The sequence below is a fragment of the Chelonoidis abingdonii genome, chromosome 8 (assembly GCF_003597395.2).
Source record: "Chelonoidis abingdonii isolate Lonesome George chromosome 8, CheloAbing_2.0, whole genome shotgun sequence".
Lineage (NCBI taxonomy): Eukaryota > Metazoa > Chordata > Testudines > Testudinidae > Chelonoidis > Chelonoidis abingdonii.
The window spans coordinates 49,501,283-49,518,794 of NC_133776.1; the positions used below are offsets into that span (position 1 = coordinate 49,501,283).

General features: G+C 43.7%; 1 protein-coding gene across 2 annotated transcripts in view; it reads left to right on the plus strand.

The window, feature by feature from the left end:
- NGEF (neuronal guanine nucleotide exchange factor) overlaps positions 1-17,512 on the plus strand; it is a 112,364-nt gene that overhangs the window by 85,107 nt on the left and 9,745 nt on the right. For both annotated transcript variants that reach the window (XM_032801630.2, XM_032801631.2), the window contains 4 exons: positions 9,222-9,382; positions 9,609-9,761; positions 11,947-12,076; positions 13,392-13,466. In XM_032801630.2, coding sequence (XP_032657521.1) covers positions 9,222-9,382; positions 9,609-9,761; positions 11,947-12,076; positions 13,392-13,466 — 519 coding nt within the window. The remainder of the gene's footprint in view (positions 1-9,221; positions 9,383-9,608; positions 9,762-11,946; positions 12,077-13,391; positions 13,467-17,512) is intronic.

Below are 17,512 nucleotides of genomic sequence, written 5' to 3' on the forward strand. Positions count from 1 at the left end.
TCCCTCCATCCCCATGTGTCCCTGGCAGCCCTACCCCACTGTCCAGTGTGGCCCTGCACCCCCATCTCCATGTGACCCTGTGCTCCTACTCTCATTCAGCCTTCACCACAGTCTGTTCCCTCTCACTAGCCCTTCTCAGTACCAGTCTGTGTGACACCCCTCAGCAGTCTCATGAGCCCAGCTCTGTCTGTCTGCCTCCACACCCATATCCTGTGCTGCCTCCTCACCTGGCCTTAGGACAGGGTGCTGTGAGGCATGCAGTCTCTCTTCTTCCCTATCCGCTGTTGACTGCTACTGCCAGTGAGCCGGCTCCCTCTGTTCTGGTGCCACAGCAGCCCCTGGTGGGAGAAAGGCATAACTGCAGCACCTCTCTGGCAGAATGTATTTTCTGTGGGGAAAAAAAAATCTATGGGGGACATGAATTCTGCACGTGTGCAGTGACGCAGAATTTCCTCAGAACTATCTTATAAGTAAGGCTGCGTGTCTGTCATGGAGGTCACGGATTCTGTGACTTTCTGTGATTTTTGCAGCAGCCGGTGCGGCTGGCTCTGGGGCTGCCCGAGCAGCTCAGGCAGCCCCTGGGCCAGTCACGCCAGCCACTGCTGAGGCAGTCTCAGGCCACCGCCCTCACCCCAGCAGCAGTAGTTTGGGTGTGGGAAGGGGCTCAGGCCTGGGGTATGGGGCAGTGCTCACCTCAGGGGAGCTCCCCCGGAAGCAGCCAGCATGTCCCTGCAGCTCCTCAGCAGAGGGGCCGGGGGCTCTTCCTGGCCAGTGGGAGCTGTGGAGGCAGCGCTCATGGCAGCAGCAGCATGCAGAGCCCCCCTGACCTTTCCTCACCCTAGGAACTGCACAGACATGCTGGCTGCTTCCAGGGAGCCACACAGAGCCAGGTGCGGAGCCTGCCAGCCTTGCCAAATTTCCCACCCACCCCAGCACCAGTGGGGGTCTTGGGCCACACACCGCCGCCCTCCTCCACAGCGCCTGTGGTGCCTCCTCCCCAGGTCCACACCCCCAAAGCACCCGTGGCCTCCTGGCCCAAGTTTTAATCAGGGGTATATAGTTCAAGTCATGGACAGGTCATATGCCATGAATTTTTGTGTACTGCCAGTGACCTGTCCATGACTTTTCTAAAAATATCCCTGATTAAAACATAGCCTTACTTATAACACTGGTTTGTCTTTTGCAGAGAGTGAAGACTAGACAATGGTTTTTGTTTGAGGATATGGGGTATCAGCTGTCTTTGTTCAAAGCTAGCAAGGTTGATTTAGGTAGGTTTTAAAATAGGACAGATAGGGTAAGATGTTTTGTTTACCCCAGTAACACTTTAAGCAGAGAAGGCTTGAATACAAGATGGTGGGAGTTAGCAATGACCAATAAAAGGAGCAATAGAATTCACTCTTTTTAAAAATACAAAATGTAAGAAATTTGGATGATAAGTAGGAAGAGCAGGAAGTGGTACTTCATGACACCAATTATGACCTTGCTCACACTACCAAAATATGGTGTAAGGGATGAGTCACTGATTAGAATATTAATATAACTATGACCCTGGATAGGCAAGAAATAAAGAGGAAAGAAGGATGAGGTACCACTTTACATCAGAAGTGAATACAAGAGCAGAAAAATATAAAATAACAGCAGGAGGTGTGACTGCAAGATAACGTGGGCTGAAACATAGTAATGGGAAAAACAAAAGAAATCGCGATGGACGTGTGGTGTAGACCACAGGGGTCAGGAGGAAATGACAAAAAGTGACATGCTATTGGAACAATTATCAGAAATGACTAAATAACCAATGGGTAGCTTTAATTATCCAGACATCTGCTGAGCATTAAGCACAGCAAAACATAAATCATCAAGGGCATTCTTGAACTATATGGAAGATAATTTAATGATGCACAAAATAGAAGAACAAGCCAGAAGAGACATTACTCAGGTTCTCACAGTGAACTGCCCTAGAGGAAGTGACAGAATGTGAATGTAATCGGGGAGGGCTTGGAACAAGTGACCATAGATTAAATTACTAATTACTGGTATTAGTAGTACCAGGGACGGCAGGTTTGTATAATTTTTTGGTGGTGCTCAGAACAGTTCTATGTTCCATCCCCCCTACACCTGCCTTATAAGCTGATATATTTTTTTTAAAATAATGTAAAAATGTGAAGGCTCTGGGCTGGGGCTAGTGATGAGGGGTTTGGAGTGTGGGAGCGGCTCAGGCAGAGGGTTGTGGTACAGGGGAGAGGGATTCACAATGCCAAAGTGGGCTCAGGGCTGGGGTAGAGGATTAGGGTACGAGGGCGTGAGGGCTCTGGTTGGGGGTGCAGGATCTGGGGTGGGGCATGGCTGGGGATGAGGAGTTTGGGGTGCAGGCAGGCTGCCTTGGGGCTGGGGCCAGAGAGGACGCCTCCCCGCCAGCAGCAGTGAGCTCTGGGGGAGGGGGCCCCCTCTCCCCTCCCCAGCAGCACGCTCACCTTGCACCACTGTCACTGCATGTGCTCCTAGGGCCCCTCTCAGGTCTAGGAAGCCCCCTTACCTCCTCTGTGGTGTGTACTGGCAGGGGGCTGCCATCACATGTGCCCCTTCTCCCCTGCTGCTGCCCCTCACTGTAGCCTCACTGAGGGTGGGGCATGGGGCTGTGCAGGAGCAGTGACCATGGACGGGGAGAGCCTTCTGTGCTGGTGGAGGGTCCTGCTGGAAAATGGAAGAGTCTGAGGCAGAAGGGCAGGGGCAGGGGCAGGGTCAGCCTGCCCTAGTACTAGTGAATAGGAGGTGCTAGGACCCTGTGGTGGCAGTTGATGTTGGCAGGGCAGAGCTGCAGGGAGGAACCACTGGCTTGAGGAAGGGACGCTCAGGTGCCTGGGGAAGATGCGTGGGGGGACACTCGGAAGGCATGCAGAGGTGGCAGGCGGGGCTGGGGGAAGAGACCTGGCCCCAAACATTGGTGGAACCGGGCCCCTGGTTAGTGGGTTAAGACTGGGAGCAGAGAAGAAACAGCAGCAGCATTGGTAAACAACCCCCTGAATTTTTGCAGTCCCCATTGAAAAGTTCTAGGAGGGAGACTGGGTCCATCCAGATATGTGGCATTCTCATTCCTACAGCTGGGTCACCGGCTCTTGTAGCATCTGGTTATCTGCAGAGTGCTGTGCCAGCTGGGCCCACAGTGCCATGTTTCCCTCATGGAGCTGAGTGGACTACCTGTGCAGAGCTTGGTTCTCTGTTGTGAGCTGTGAAAATTGGGCTGAGGGTAGCAGAGAAGTTCATAGTCAGGTCCAGGCCAGGGTCATTACCAAGGGCCAGATTCTGAGTCAGGTGTCATGGTTCAAGTCAAGAGGAGAAATTCAAATCAAGCAGAGGTCAAGTCAGGAATTCAAGGGTAAGGCGCAGGAATGGTCGTGGTAACTACAGAAGATCTGGATACTTCCTGGAATGCACATTGAGTTTATATAGGGTAGGGAGCTGATCAGGAGCCATGAGGCTGCTGTTTGTCAAACCCTTGAGGTGAAGCTTCCCAGAGCCTGTGCCCCTGAGTACTACTATCGGTTAAAAACAAATTATGTCACCAAGATATTAGACTTTGAAAAGCTGTTTACACAGAATTAAGAAGAAACCTTTTAATCAAGGTTTATTGAGTTGAAACAGTTTTAGAGAAACTTCTTCAGCATGAGTCAAAAATTATATGCTGAGCATTGTTGGTGTCAATCTTAAATGGAATTTTGTTGGTCAGTTCATTTTTCTTCACCTGTTCTGTCCTCTTCTCTCCCTTTCAGTCTGTCCCTCTTGTTCCCATTATAACTTTACTACATTCTGGCTCCTTCCATCCACTGCAGTATTGATTTTCCTATACTAGCTTCTTTTTCCTCAGCTTTAGGATATTTACTGGTTTCAAGATATGTTAGGTGCTTAGTAGATCTCAGCAGAACATCTTCATTTTGGCAAAATATGCTGTTTCAAAGTCAGAACATTTCATGGAGACATAATTGTTTTGATTTAATTTTTGTAAGGAAGGTTTTGGAGTCCAAGGCTCTCTGGTCACGTGATAGCATGAGCAAGAGAGATTACTCCAACACTCTGTAGTCTGGTGATTAGGGCACCAGCCTAGGAGTGTAAGACCAGTTTCAAGTCCCTGCTCTACTTGATTCTGAATGGTCTGGGATGAAAAACTCTTCTCTTAAAGAGTGTGAGAGTCAGTCTCTTCCCCCCCCCCCCACAACTCCATGTTTGCAAACACTTCCAAAAAGTTTTGTTTTAATTTCAGCATGGAATGAAAAAATTCAAAACCTCAAATGTTGCTACAAAACAAAATTGTTGTCCTCTGGAGAGCTAACCTTTCTTCTTCCCGATCTGTGACAGAGGAGTCACTCTTCTTTGGAGGTGACCAAATTTGGTTATTTATTGCCTGTTCGTTGGGTATAAATTTAGAGCTACTCTAAATCCACAGTATAACTTTCACCAATATCAGATGGAGATGTGCTCAGAAATTAGGGCTAGAATGTGATTTATTTACTAACTAATCTTCTAATTATTGTTTGATAAATAGCTTATTATCTCATTTAGGCTTTACATAGTGGGAAAATAAGCTTAACCCTTAGGATTATGTACTTCTTTCCTTCTGCATTTCTTATCTTGTAGCAGCTCCTAACTTCCTCATGGTCTTCACTTTCACTCCTTGTCTCATTCCATTTGCTAAAATGATCAGCAGTGACATAGTTAATGCCTCATTTAAAAGTGTCTTAATTAGTTAACATCCCACAAGATTGGTAGGATAGTGTGGTCCACACTTCTAAGCCATTGTTTCTGGCTGTCTCCAGCCTCAGGAAGATAACACGGCATCAGTTTACATTTGGTTTAAATTTTCTGTGGTTATCTTTTTGGAGATAATCAAATATTCCATGAAGGCCACATACATACGTCAAATGGGCTGGATGTTTGAGACCACTGATCTACTAGATCCCTGGTCAGTGTTTTCCAGAAGAGAGAGGAGAGCCACATCATGCACTAAGCTGAATCTGCCATTCCTCTTTTCCTTGTCCCAGCTCCATCATGGTCTAGAATTGGATTTGGGGCCTACAACAATGGAATTGGTATTTTGTTGTTTCAGGTATTCAGAAGATAGGTTTGACTTCAAAGAGGTGACTCAAAGGGCAATTCCTAACATATACCTTATGAATCCTTGTGGAGTTTTACCTCATTCAGAAAAGGTGTTCTCCTTTCTCTGACAGCTCCAATAAAGGCACAGCTCCCAACCTTAAGAATTCTATTGTGGATCCCAGTTATTTGTTTGGTACAGTTCACTTCTTGTACATGACTGAGTAAATTTACAGCACTAAACAACAATAGACATCTGAAAGGTGCCCTGTTCCTATAGTCAGGGGCGGCTCCAGGCATCAGCGTAGTAAGCACGTGCCTGGGGTGGCAAGCCCCGGGGGGTGACGTGCCGGTCGCCGTGAGTGCAGCAGTCAGGCAGCCTTTGGTGGCGTGCCTGCGGGAGGTCCGCCGATCTTGCAGCTTCGGTGGCAATTTGGCGGTGGGTACACCGAAGGCACGGGACAGGCAGATCACCTGCAGAAATGCTGCCGAATCTGCATGACTAGCGGACCAGCCGCAAGTGTGCCGCCGAAGGCCACCTGACTGCAGTGTGTGGGATGGCAAAAAACATAGAGCTGCCCCTGCCTGTAGTATTTGAACACTAATAGGCAATGAGTTAATTGTTGCAACACTCCTCAGAGGTAGTGGTGTTTTCCCTAGTTTGCAGATGGGGAAACGAACCACATAGACGTCAAGTGAATTATCACAAAAGAAGTGTGATGAAGTTGCAAATAGATTCCAGATCTCCTGAGTCTCAGTCCAATCTCTTAATCGTAAGGCTCACCATCACTTAAGTCCCAACATGAAGCATCTGAAAAACTGCTTATGGCGAGCGCTGCAGGTATAAGTCAAGATGTATGTGAAAGGGACAGGCTCTCCCAACCACCAGAACTGTTCCTATGAGCTATGAAAGCAAATCTGTCTCCTGCGAGGACGCGCAGCCTTCCATCTGCAACCCTATTTGGCCTACTGCTCCTGGGGATTGGTTCAGAGGCCAGTAAACCTGAAAATGGTCAAGCAGGTGTCTGAAAAGTAACGTGCTTGAACTTGTTGACTTAGGTCTGCTGGTAGCCCTAAAGTGGGCCAGACAGTTTGGTATTTAGAACTTCTGGATCTGGTAAAAGAGCCAATCCTTGCTTCTGCCACCCCTTCTGGATCATCTGTTGCAACAGAATCAGATACAATCATACAGGTCTCAAGTCTTTGCAATTAGTAGTTTGGGTCGCTCTTCCATGACTTTTGGAGATTTTTGACTTTTCCTGAAAAAACTAAGTTATGTGGGAGAGTTTAGAACTATTGGCTAGAAAATCTTTTTCAGCTGAATAGGAGAGATTTTCATCTCTTGCGGCTCCTTCCCTGTAGCTGAGAAGATCAGGGACGTGAGATCTTGGGGAAATGTGCCATCCAGGAAGTTCCAGGACTTACAAATGCATAGGGACTTCACATGGGGAGGCTCTTGGCTGGTGAGCTGTTCCCCTTTTTGGGACAAGACATCAGCCATCTTGTTCTGGGGCCCTGGATGGTAAGTGATGGTGAAATTGAAGCATGTAAAGAATAGGACCCAGTGAAGCTGCCTTTGGTTCAACACTGTGGCTTGGCAGAGGTGTTTTATGATCTGTGTGTTCCTGTACCGGGTACCGTGCATCCTCCAGATAGTGGTTCCATTCTTCAAAGGCTGCTTTGATGGCTAGAAGCTCTTTATCTAGAATTCCTAGTTCTGTTTGACCAGAGTTAGCTTCTGTGAATAGTAGGCTCAAGGGTGGAGGTGCTGTCGGGGACCATGCCTTTGGGAGAGTGGCCCTAATTGCCACATTGGAGGCATTGGTCGCAATGACAAAGGGTGTGCTGGGTTGGGATGGACCAGGATTGGGGCACTGATTGAGGTTGTCTTTAGTCAGTTGAATGCTTGTTGGGCCTCCGGAGACCAGGTGAAGGTGGTGTCAGTGTGGAGAAGTGCTGTCAGTAGTGTTGTTTGGCCTGAAAACCCAGAGATAAAGCACCTGTAAAAGTTAATGAACCCCTAGAAGCGTTGTAGCTACTTGAAGTTTTTGGAGGGCTCCCAGGTTTGTACTGCCTCCACTTTTTGGAGGTTCATTTGGAGGCCATTGGAAGACATGAAGAGGCTGGCCCCTGCTGAAGTTTGCAGAGGGCCACCTCTACAAAGCAGGCATGGTGGGGATTGTCAAATATGGTGGAGATTTCTTGGAGGAAGGTATCCCAGATTGATAGCATTGAGCTCACTCATTTGAGTAGGGGTAAGGCCCAGTCCAATGCATCTCCCATTAGGAGACAAATAATGAGTCCTACTTTCACTTGGTTATTGGGTTAAGACTGGGAGCAGAGAAGAAACAGCAGCAGCATTGGTAAACAACCCCCTGAATTTTTGCAGTCCCCATTGAAAAGTTCTAGGAGAGAGACTGGGTCCATCCAGATATGTGGCGTTCTCATTCCTACAGCTGGGTCACCGGCTCTTGTAGCATCTGGTTATCTGCAGAGTGCTGTGCCAGCTGGGCCCACAGTGCCATGTTTCCCTCATGGAGCTGAGTGGACTACCTGTGCAGAGCTTGGTTCTCTGTTGTGAGCTGTGAAAATTGGGCTGAGGGTAGCAGAGAAGTTCATAGTCAGGTCCAGGCCAGGGTCATTACCAAGGGCCAGATTCTGAGTCAGGTGTCATGGTTCAAGTCAAGAGGAGAAATTCAAATCAAGCAGAGGTCAAGTCAGGAATTCAAGGGTAAGGCGCAGGAATGGTCGTGGTAACTACAGAAGATCTGGATACTTCCTGGAATGCACATTGAGTTTATATAGGGTAGGGAGCTGATCAGGAGCCATGAGGCTGCTGTTTGTCAAACCCTTGAGGTGGAGCTTCCCAGAGCCTGTGTCCACAGTGGACCATGGGAAGTGGCGTGCAGATTGGTTACAACTGCAGCTGGGTGATGGCCTGGAGCTGTCAGCTGCCTGGTAGCTCTACAGCCCTGGGTTCTAGACCCATTGGGGCCTTATTTGAAGAGCAATTCTGCAGTCATTGTTTAGTTGATACCTTCTTCAGTACTACCTCCTTGCTGGTGCTCATTGCTTGCCAGTCTCTCAAGAGGGAATTTGTATTGATCCTAGTCAAAAGAGAAAAGTTATTCACTAGTAACTTGAGTTCATCAAGTAGATCATCAGTATAGTTTCCCCTCCCTCATCTTCAGAGTTCGTAAGACGATGAGGAAGTGGAAGGAACTGAAAGTGTGCCAGAGCCCTGCTTCATTATATAGTCTTGCATGGAGTGTTCCATGGCTTGAGTCAGGGTCTTTCCCTTCTCCCTCTCAAAACAATCAAGGCTTTTTAGTCCAGTGGCTCTCAATTTTTCAAAACTACTATACCCCTTTCAGGAGTCTGATTTGTCTTACATAGCTCAAGTTTCACCTCCATTAAAAACTCTTTGCTTACAAAATCATACATAAAAATACAAGTGTCAAAGCACACTAGTACTGAAAAATTGCTAAATTTTTAATTTTTATATTATTATAAAATCAATTGGAATATAAATATTGTAGCCCCAGAAGACCTCTGAGTACCCCCAGGGGTACGCATACCCCTGACTGAGAACCACTGGTCTAGAGGATTTGAGGCTCGTATGGTATGCACAGGTATATTCTAAGAGTGTGGACCTGTATATTCTTAAGGAACGCCAGTTACTGGTGAGCAATTTGTTTTTGATGCTATATTGCTTTTCTACAACTATGGTACTGTAGGTTGGCTCTGCAGTGCAGTGCACACAGCAGTACAGCTTTGTTTTGTCGGAAACTAATCATGCTGGACTCAGAAGAGGCCGAGGCAGAAGTTGTGTGCCATACCAAGGTACCATTTCAGAGTCACTTTCCTGGCCATAATCATATATAGTGCATAAGGGGATGCTACTATTGTACAATTTGAGCTTTTATTGCATTTTGGAGCCAAACTGACTGATTCAGGAATGGATGGTTAACTGTACAGGACTGTGTTAGTAGCACGCAGTATGAATGTTTTCATTATCACTAAGGAAGCCCGTGAGCTTTCATAGTGTCTTTTTACAAGTAGAGTGCACAATGAATGTTATGAACTCTCAACCTGTTACTGTGTTGTTGATGTTTCTTTTTGGGATTTTCCTCAAGGCCATGTTTGAACTGGTCACTTCTGAAGCCTCATACTACAAGAGTCTGAATCTGCTGGTGTCTCACTTCATGGAGAATGAACGTCTGAAAAAGATCTTGCATCCATCTGAGGCTCACATCCTCTTCTCCAACGTCCTGGATGTCATGGCTGTCAGCGAACGGTAAGACAACTGATATTAGCCTTTTGGCTCTGCTGAGTTGGGAACAGGATCTTGCTACTAGCTCAGATGACTTCTGTTCTGGAGGGATAGAGGAGCCGACTGAGTGAAGACTTAACTCCTTTTAAAGAGTCTGCAGTAGTACTAATTGGTTTCCCCTCCAAACTGTTTGGGTCCGAGACTTTAATTGCAGGTCATGATTAATATGAATTCTGGATTTCTCATCTAGTTTCCTCTTGGATCTTGAGCAGCGAGTGGAAGAGAACATTGTGATCTCAGATGTGTGCGACATTGTCTACCAGCACACAGTTAATCACTTCTCGGTGTATGTAACATACGTCTCCAACCAGACCTACCAGGAGAGAGCTTACAAGCAACTTCTGTGAGTGCTATTATCTGACCTTGAATTATTTGCAAAAAATCCAGCAACCAAATTTTTTATTCAAGATGACAGCGTTTTATTTTTAACTTGGCATTTGCAGGGGATTGATAACTGGTTTGGAAAACATGAGCTCTACCCTTTCCCTAAACTGGTGCTGAATCTATTTAAACAAAACATACAAATAGTTTACATTTTATTTGAAGGATCAGATGACAAGGTTGAAAACTAGCATCCTAAATACATTCAGAGTTGTCATTTACAAAGTGCAAAGAACATATAATGTATACAACAGAGCACAAAGCTGTAAAATCTGCATGTGTGTGTGAAGTGCAGGTAGAGGCAAAAGTTATGAAGATAAAGATAGTTGTATGATTTCAGCTTTGTGGTCCTGAGTCTAGTTACAGCTGTCTTGAGATTCTCAGAAAGGCATGTACCCTATGGAGAGCTGATAAATTCTCTTCTTGAAGACTATAAAGCTACTTTCCCCATCTTGCCCTGGTCTTACACTATGTGTAGGTCACCTGCACCAGAGGATTTTGTCCTAAGTGTTCTCTCAAGTATATTCAAATCCAGCAAATTTCTGTTAGCCAGCTGGGAATTTTCTTTTACCAGATCAAAATAAGGGGACCCTAGCAATTTGTCTTTCAGCAAATGAATTAATTTCTCCTTAGTAATAATGCCCTGGATTTTTTTCAAGCCAACCAGTTACAGATTTTGACCTGTACATTTCCACATTTTAGCAACAATCATTTTAGCTAGATTCAGATGAGTATGGAAGAGTACTGCCCCTTTCCTTTCTCTGCCCTCCAGCTCCCTCTCTTTGACCTCAAAAGGACACACTATAGACCTATTGGTTCCTCTGCTACAAGGGGACTCTGCTGGATTTAGTAGACTGCTATTTTCAAATGTCATGCACCCCAGTGTTTCCTGGGACAGAGGTGAGCAGTGCCTTGTGGGGCACCAGTAACACAAAGAAGTCTCAGAATATGAACAATTTGATGAGAGCAGCTGGCTGAGCCCAGAAGAGAAATAGAAGATTGGCTGGGTTGTGTGACATCACTTAGGGGGCCTGTTTGGATCTGGGGTGGCTTCTGGAGAAGGAGTTTGAAGTGGAGTCTGAGTCTTTTGGGTCTGGGAAAGAATGATCAGTTTAAAAATGGGATGATTTAGTCAGTCAATCTTTAAGCAAGCAGTAAAACTTTGCAGTGCTTATCTGCTGCTGTATGTTGGAGTTTTCCCCTACATTGTGTTCTACACTCTCTCAGGCATACAATTACAGCCTGTCTTGGATTTGATAATTCAAGCAGTCATGCAAATATAAGAATACCTGCCTGCCTTATGAATAATTCTTTTGTTTAAATTTCCACTGTGCATTTCCAAGTACATGCATTAAAGACCAATTTCAAACAAAATTAATACTATCCTCACATCTGTGCTGTTTCTGTCAGCTAGGACTCCAGTAACGTAAGCTTCCTCATAGCATGTTCTTGCAAGTGCCAGGAAACATCACGTAGAGGGAGCTTTCTTAGAGTAGTGTTTTGTTTATACCAGTTGGGACTTGTGAGATTCCTCACTGCAGCACTGTATTCGTCTTGGCAATACCTCCATCACTGTGAACTCCAAATGGCAGAACCCTGGCAATGCCAAGTGAATCTCCAGCAGTATGAACTGCTTCTTTGCAGTGCCAAATAAGATGTCAGATAAGATTTTTCATGTTGTCAATAACAGCTAAGACTATCTGAACTTGAGTTGCTTTATGGCATGGCTTGTTCCTATGACTATGTGGATTTTACTTTGCCACAATGATCCAACTGTGTAAAAATGTATAATTATGCCTCTGACTCATCTACTTGGACACACACCCCATTCACGCACTCCTACACACTCAGCATGTGCTGCTAAATCTATATGTGCTACACATGTGAATCCACTACGGTAACTTGTACTTTGTCTATTTTTCCATCCCCTAATGCTATAAATAAAGCCAAACTTAAACCAAAATACACCTAGGAGTGTTCAGTGAATTTATTTTCCCCTTTGTTAAAGAGAGGACCAGGCAGATGCTGTCTCTGGGGAAGGGGGTTGTTTGGAAAGCAGCACCACATAGAGACATGCCCATTCCAAACACAGGTCTGATACACAAGGAAGTGAGCAAAGCACTCTCAATCTGTGTGTCTATTCTCAGCCAAGACAAGACAGCTTTCCGGGAGGTGATATCACAGTTGGAGATGGATCCCAAGTGCAAAGGCCTGCCCTTCTCATCCTTTTTGATTTTGCCATTTCAGAGGATCACGCGGCTCAAGCTACTGGTGCAGGTATAGCTCCACTGTGCTCCGTCTTCTGACAGTCCTGTATGCTCCCTCCAGGACTCCCCTAGCTAGCTGTCATGGAATGTTAGCATTTTCATGTTCTCACATACACAAACAGAGACAGACACACACACACTCTTCTCCCTTGCCCCCCATGTCTTACCTAGAGTCAATATTAAAGCTAGGAGAAGCTGCGTGACATCAGAGTTTTAGAGGAGGGGAGAGGAGTGAAGTGAGGGAGTAGGGAAGTGAGGTGGCAGTAGTTCAGGAAAGTGGTGCCATGCAGACCCAGGCATGAGGAGAGGCGATGCTGGTTCAGGAGAGGAGGAAGCATAGGCCTGCTGGATGAAAGGCCAAGAAGGCAGAGTGATGTAGTCAGAGGAGCGTGCACATGTATGATCAGGGTGCAGAACAGATAGATTCATATATAATCAGGGTTGGTGCAGAGTCAGGTCTATGGGACACAGGAAGTGAGAGGACAAGAGCTGAAGGGATTAATGGAGAAAAGCCACTTAAGACTCAACTCAGTATTTTCTTCTATAGGAAACTGCCCTGAAAGGAAATTACTAAATAGCCAAGGACACTCTTCCCAAAATAAAAGTGATGCAATAGTCCTCTTCCTCTCTGATACATACATCTGAAACCTCTGCACAGCACCATCCCCCTACCCTAAGAGCCAGGAAGTTATTTATGAACACCAAATGTCTCTTCACCACTGTTTCACTGGTGCTTCCCCAGTACTTACCTGAAGAGACCACCTTGTCTTGGGCTGAGTGTGTGTAAATGTGTTTGTGACAATATAATGCTTGAGAGGAATTGTAGTGATGGCCAGTCTTGGAAATTTCTATCCACAGAAAAAGTCCAACGGTGGTTGTCATCCCCTCCTTGCCTTCTAGTGTACCTCAACCCTGCCCTGGAGGGCTCCCTTCAAATGATGAGGGAATAGTTCAGTCTTAGTGACATCCTGTCTACTGAGATTACCAACAATGTTACCAATTGTTGCCAAGTTGATAAAATAAAATAAAATTAAATAAAACTTAATAAAATATGTGCTTGTCCCCTAGCTACTGGTCTGAGACCATGACACTCATTTTATATAGGTTATTCAATAGCCAGTTGATGGAAACAGCTTTCAGTTACTGCCAGTATGGGGTTAGATCTGACTCAGCAACCTCATGGGGAAAGACTTCATATACTGTTACCTATCCAATATTTATTACTATTCATAGTCAAATTTGGCCGAGAGGATGGTAGTGTCTGAAAAATGTTGTGTGCTATCAAGCAAGGAAAGAAATTAACTCCACCTTTGCTTCCTGTGCAGAATATTCTTAAAAAAGTGGAAGAGAAATCCGAGAAGGAAACCACTGCCCTTGAAGCACACAAAGAGCTGGAAACAGTAAGTCTGATGGAAAATTTCAGAAGACTGAGAATTAACCAGCATCCTCAGTGTCTTTAAAAAGGTGCTGGGTGATATGCATTCCTGGTGCAATTCAACTGACCTCAGAGGAGTTACATCAGAGATACATTTGCCTCATTGTGTTTCAGAGTAATTATTTCCCCTTATTCTCCCCTGAAGGCAGACCATGATAGGAAATAATAGACAGAGGAATCGCTCTTATTATATATTTGCTCTGTAGGAGATTCTAGAGAGAAGAGTTGCCTGCACGTTTCAGAGAATACAAATTGTTTTCGTAGCTATTTGGAGTGATGGAGGTGATGGAGTCTATGGGGAAATATATTTAATTAGCTGCAGCCAGCAGTGGACTATATGGGGGTTGGATTGTATCCTGTGGTGCAACTTACTTTTCTGACCTAGAATAGTAGTTTTTTTAATGAGGTGCTTTTTATGAGTGCTTAAGATTGTGTGTATTCCCGTTCCCAAGAGGCCTATAGAAAGGTGTGATAGAGAGGGGAAATTCAATTATGTTAGTTATTTCCAGCACACTACCTGCCAGAGAACACATTATGGGATAGTCTCAGAACATGGGGAAGGCCTAGTAGTATCTTCCACCTGGGATATTCTGATGGTGGGTGAGGGTCCTCTTACTCTGTCTATATGGGGCAGTATATGTGAGGACCTCTGTGCTAAGTGTTTAGAGGTCCTGAAACTTTCTGCAGCTCTTTTTGTTGGGGATAGAATTTTACAGGGTATTGGAGACATTTGACAGGTGCCACTCCCTTCTTTATTACTAGGAGTCTGTGGCACTTAATGAATCCTGGATTGTGATTTAAATAAAATATAATGTTTTAAATCTGAAGCTGTGCTAAAATGTCAGCTTTCCAGTTGATGGTGCAGTGTCAGATTTGTCAAATCTAGGGCTGTTGATTAATCACAGTTAACTCATGCGATTAACTCAAAAAAAATTATTTGCAATTAATCACAGTTTTAATCACACTGTTAAACAATAGAATACCCATTGAAAATTATTAAATATTTTGGATTTTTTCTACATTTTCATATAGTTTATTCTGTGTTGTAATTGAAATCAAAGTGTATATTATTTTTATTACAAATATTTGCACTGTAAAAATGATAGTAGTGTTTTTCAATTCACCTCATACAAGTACTATAGTGCAATCTTTGTTGTGAAAGTGCAACTTGCAAATGTAGATTTTTTTTGTTACATAATTGTACTTAAAAACAACACAATATAAAACTTCAGAGCCTACGAGTCCACTCAGTCCTACTTCTTGTTCAGCCAATTGCTAAGACAAATAAGTTTGTTTACATTTACAGGAGATATGTTGCCCTCTTCTTATTTACCGTGTTACCTGAAAGTGAGAACAGGCATTCGCATAGCACTTTTGTAGCCAGTATTGCAAGATATTTACTGATCAGATGTGCTAAACATTCGTATGCCCCTTCATGCTTCGGTCACCATTCCAGAGGACACGCTTCAATACCGATAACATTCATTAAAAAAATAATGCATTAATTACATTTTTGATTGGCCTCCTTGGGGGAGAATTGCATGTCCCCCTGCTCTGTTTTATCTGCGTTCTGCCATGTATTTCATGTTATAACAGTCTCTGATGATGACCCAGCACATGTTGTTCATTTTAAGAAAACTTTCACTGCAGATTTGACAAAATGCAAAGAAGGTATCAGTGTGAGATTTCTAAAGAAAGCTTCAACACTCGACCCAAGGTTTAAGAATCTGAAGTGCCTTCCAAAATCTGAGGGGGACAAGGTGTGGAGTATGCTTTCAGAAGTCTTAAAAGAGCAACACTCCGATGTGGAAGCTATAGAACCCGAACCACCACAAAAGAAAATCAACCTTCTGCTGGTGGCACCCGACTCAGTGAAAATGAACATGTGTCGGTCCACACTGCTTTGGATTATTAAGCAGAACCCTTCATCAGCATGGGTGTATGTCCTCTGGAATGGTGGTTGAAGCATGAAGGGACATACAAATCTTTAGCGCATCTGGCATGTAAATATCTTGGGATGCCGGCTACAACAGTGCCATGAGAATGCTTGTTCTCTCTTCCAGCTGATATTATCTCCTGCAAAAATGTAAACAAAAAGCGGGCACCATTATCTCCTGCAAATGTAAACAAACTTGTTTGTCTGAGTGATTGGCTGAACAAGAAGTAGGACTGAGTGGACTTGCAGGCGCTAAGATTTTACATTGTTTTATTTTTGAATGCAGTTTTTTTTGTACATAATTGTACATTTATAATTTCAACTTTCATGGCAAATATTGCACTACAATACTTGTATTAGATGAATTGAAAAATGGTATTTTTTTTACAGTGCAAATAATTGTAATGAAAAATAAATATAAAATGAGCACTGTACACTTTGTATTCTGTGTTTGTAAATGAAATCAATATATTTGAAAATGTAGAAGACATCAAAAATATTTAAATAAATGGTATTCTATTATTGTTCAACAGTGCAATTGTGCAATTAATCGTGCAATTAATTGCAGCTAATTTTTTTAATCATGTGATTAATTGTGATACATTTTTTTAATTGCTTGACAGCCCTGATAAAACCCAACAAGAATAGCCTGTATAAGGCTTTCAGATTTGGCCTGGAATGGTCCAGAAAGCAGACTGACTGAAGATCATTCAAGATAAATAGAAGGCAAAGATCTCTAAAGCTGACACTGATGTTTTGGATTACTTCATATGGCTATATTTTTGCATGCTGCCTTCCAATGAGCGTGATGGCCAGTAGTTTTCAGATCACACCTTGAAGCTGTTGCTCAGAAGTCTGAGGAGGTCTGCTACTGTAGTTGACTACAAGGATGGCTAAATTGATCATGAAAACAGATGATCATTGCTGCACCTGCCTCTCAGACTTGGTCCATTTTATAGATCCCTGTAGCATGGTGGCCTGCTTGTACATTTTTAAGTTGGGGTGTAAGGCTAACTCTCATTTATCTATAATTAGGTATATATTGTTATGACAGAGCTCACTGTGTGCCATTGTTATATATAATCTTACAAGTTCTTTTTCTTAGCATGTGAGAAAGTTTTTAGTTGTTGATCTTCTGATTAATTTTGTGTGGGGGGCTGTGACGAGCTACAAGAGAGTTTGCTGTCCACCTTAATATCTCTGTTCTTGAAATAGACTTGCTCCCTGTGAACTGGGTATTGGTGTTTGGGCTGAGATCCCTGGAAGAGGTTATTGTCTGCAAGCTGTTTTGTGAATACATCTGTTCTAGTGTAAACAAACAAGTTGCTCTAAAAATATACAGACTTCTGAATTACTGATTTCTCTTCCAACGGGGAGTTTCAGCCCCCTCCCTAACATCTGCTATTTCTTGACGGAGGACGAACAATATCTTATTGAAATTAATACTTGCCTTCCTTCTCCTCCATATGAAGATGGTACTTCATGTGTACTTTCTGGATTGAATATATAGGAAGAGGAGAGGTGATTTGTAGCACTGTAGGATTTGGGAAATAGAGTTTGATTATAGCTGTTGTACCTGCTAGAGACCAGAATGTTGGCATAACAATGGAGTCAGTATCTGAATATAGTTTAGATTAGTGCCATATAACTCCTAAATATAAATCCTTCCTAATATTATATCCTTTTTGTTAATCTTTAAGTGATTTTTTTAGTGATGGTGAAAAGAACCAAAGTTGGATCAGTATTTATTAGTTAGTTCAGTTACAGTTGGTTTACACCAAAAATTCTCTTAGTGTCATGTATTGCTATAGAATCTGCATACAGGATGATCCTTTTCTATGTATGCATCATTGGTTGTCTAATTCCCACAACCAATGGACATTCAACTAAGAACACAGGTTTCTACAAAGCTCTGTGTTAACTGCACTTCTCAGCATTAGGCATTTAGAGAAACCTATATAGAGAAGGAATTCTATCATAGTCATTTGTATTCTTTTAAGGCCCAATCCAACTCCCATTGAACTCAATGGAAAAACGTTCACTATGAAAGCTGGATTGGGTCTTTACTGTTACTT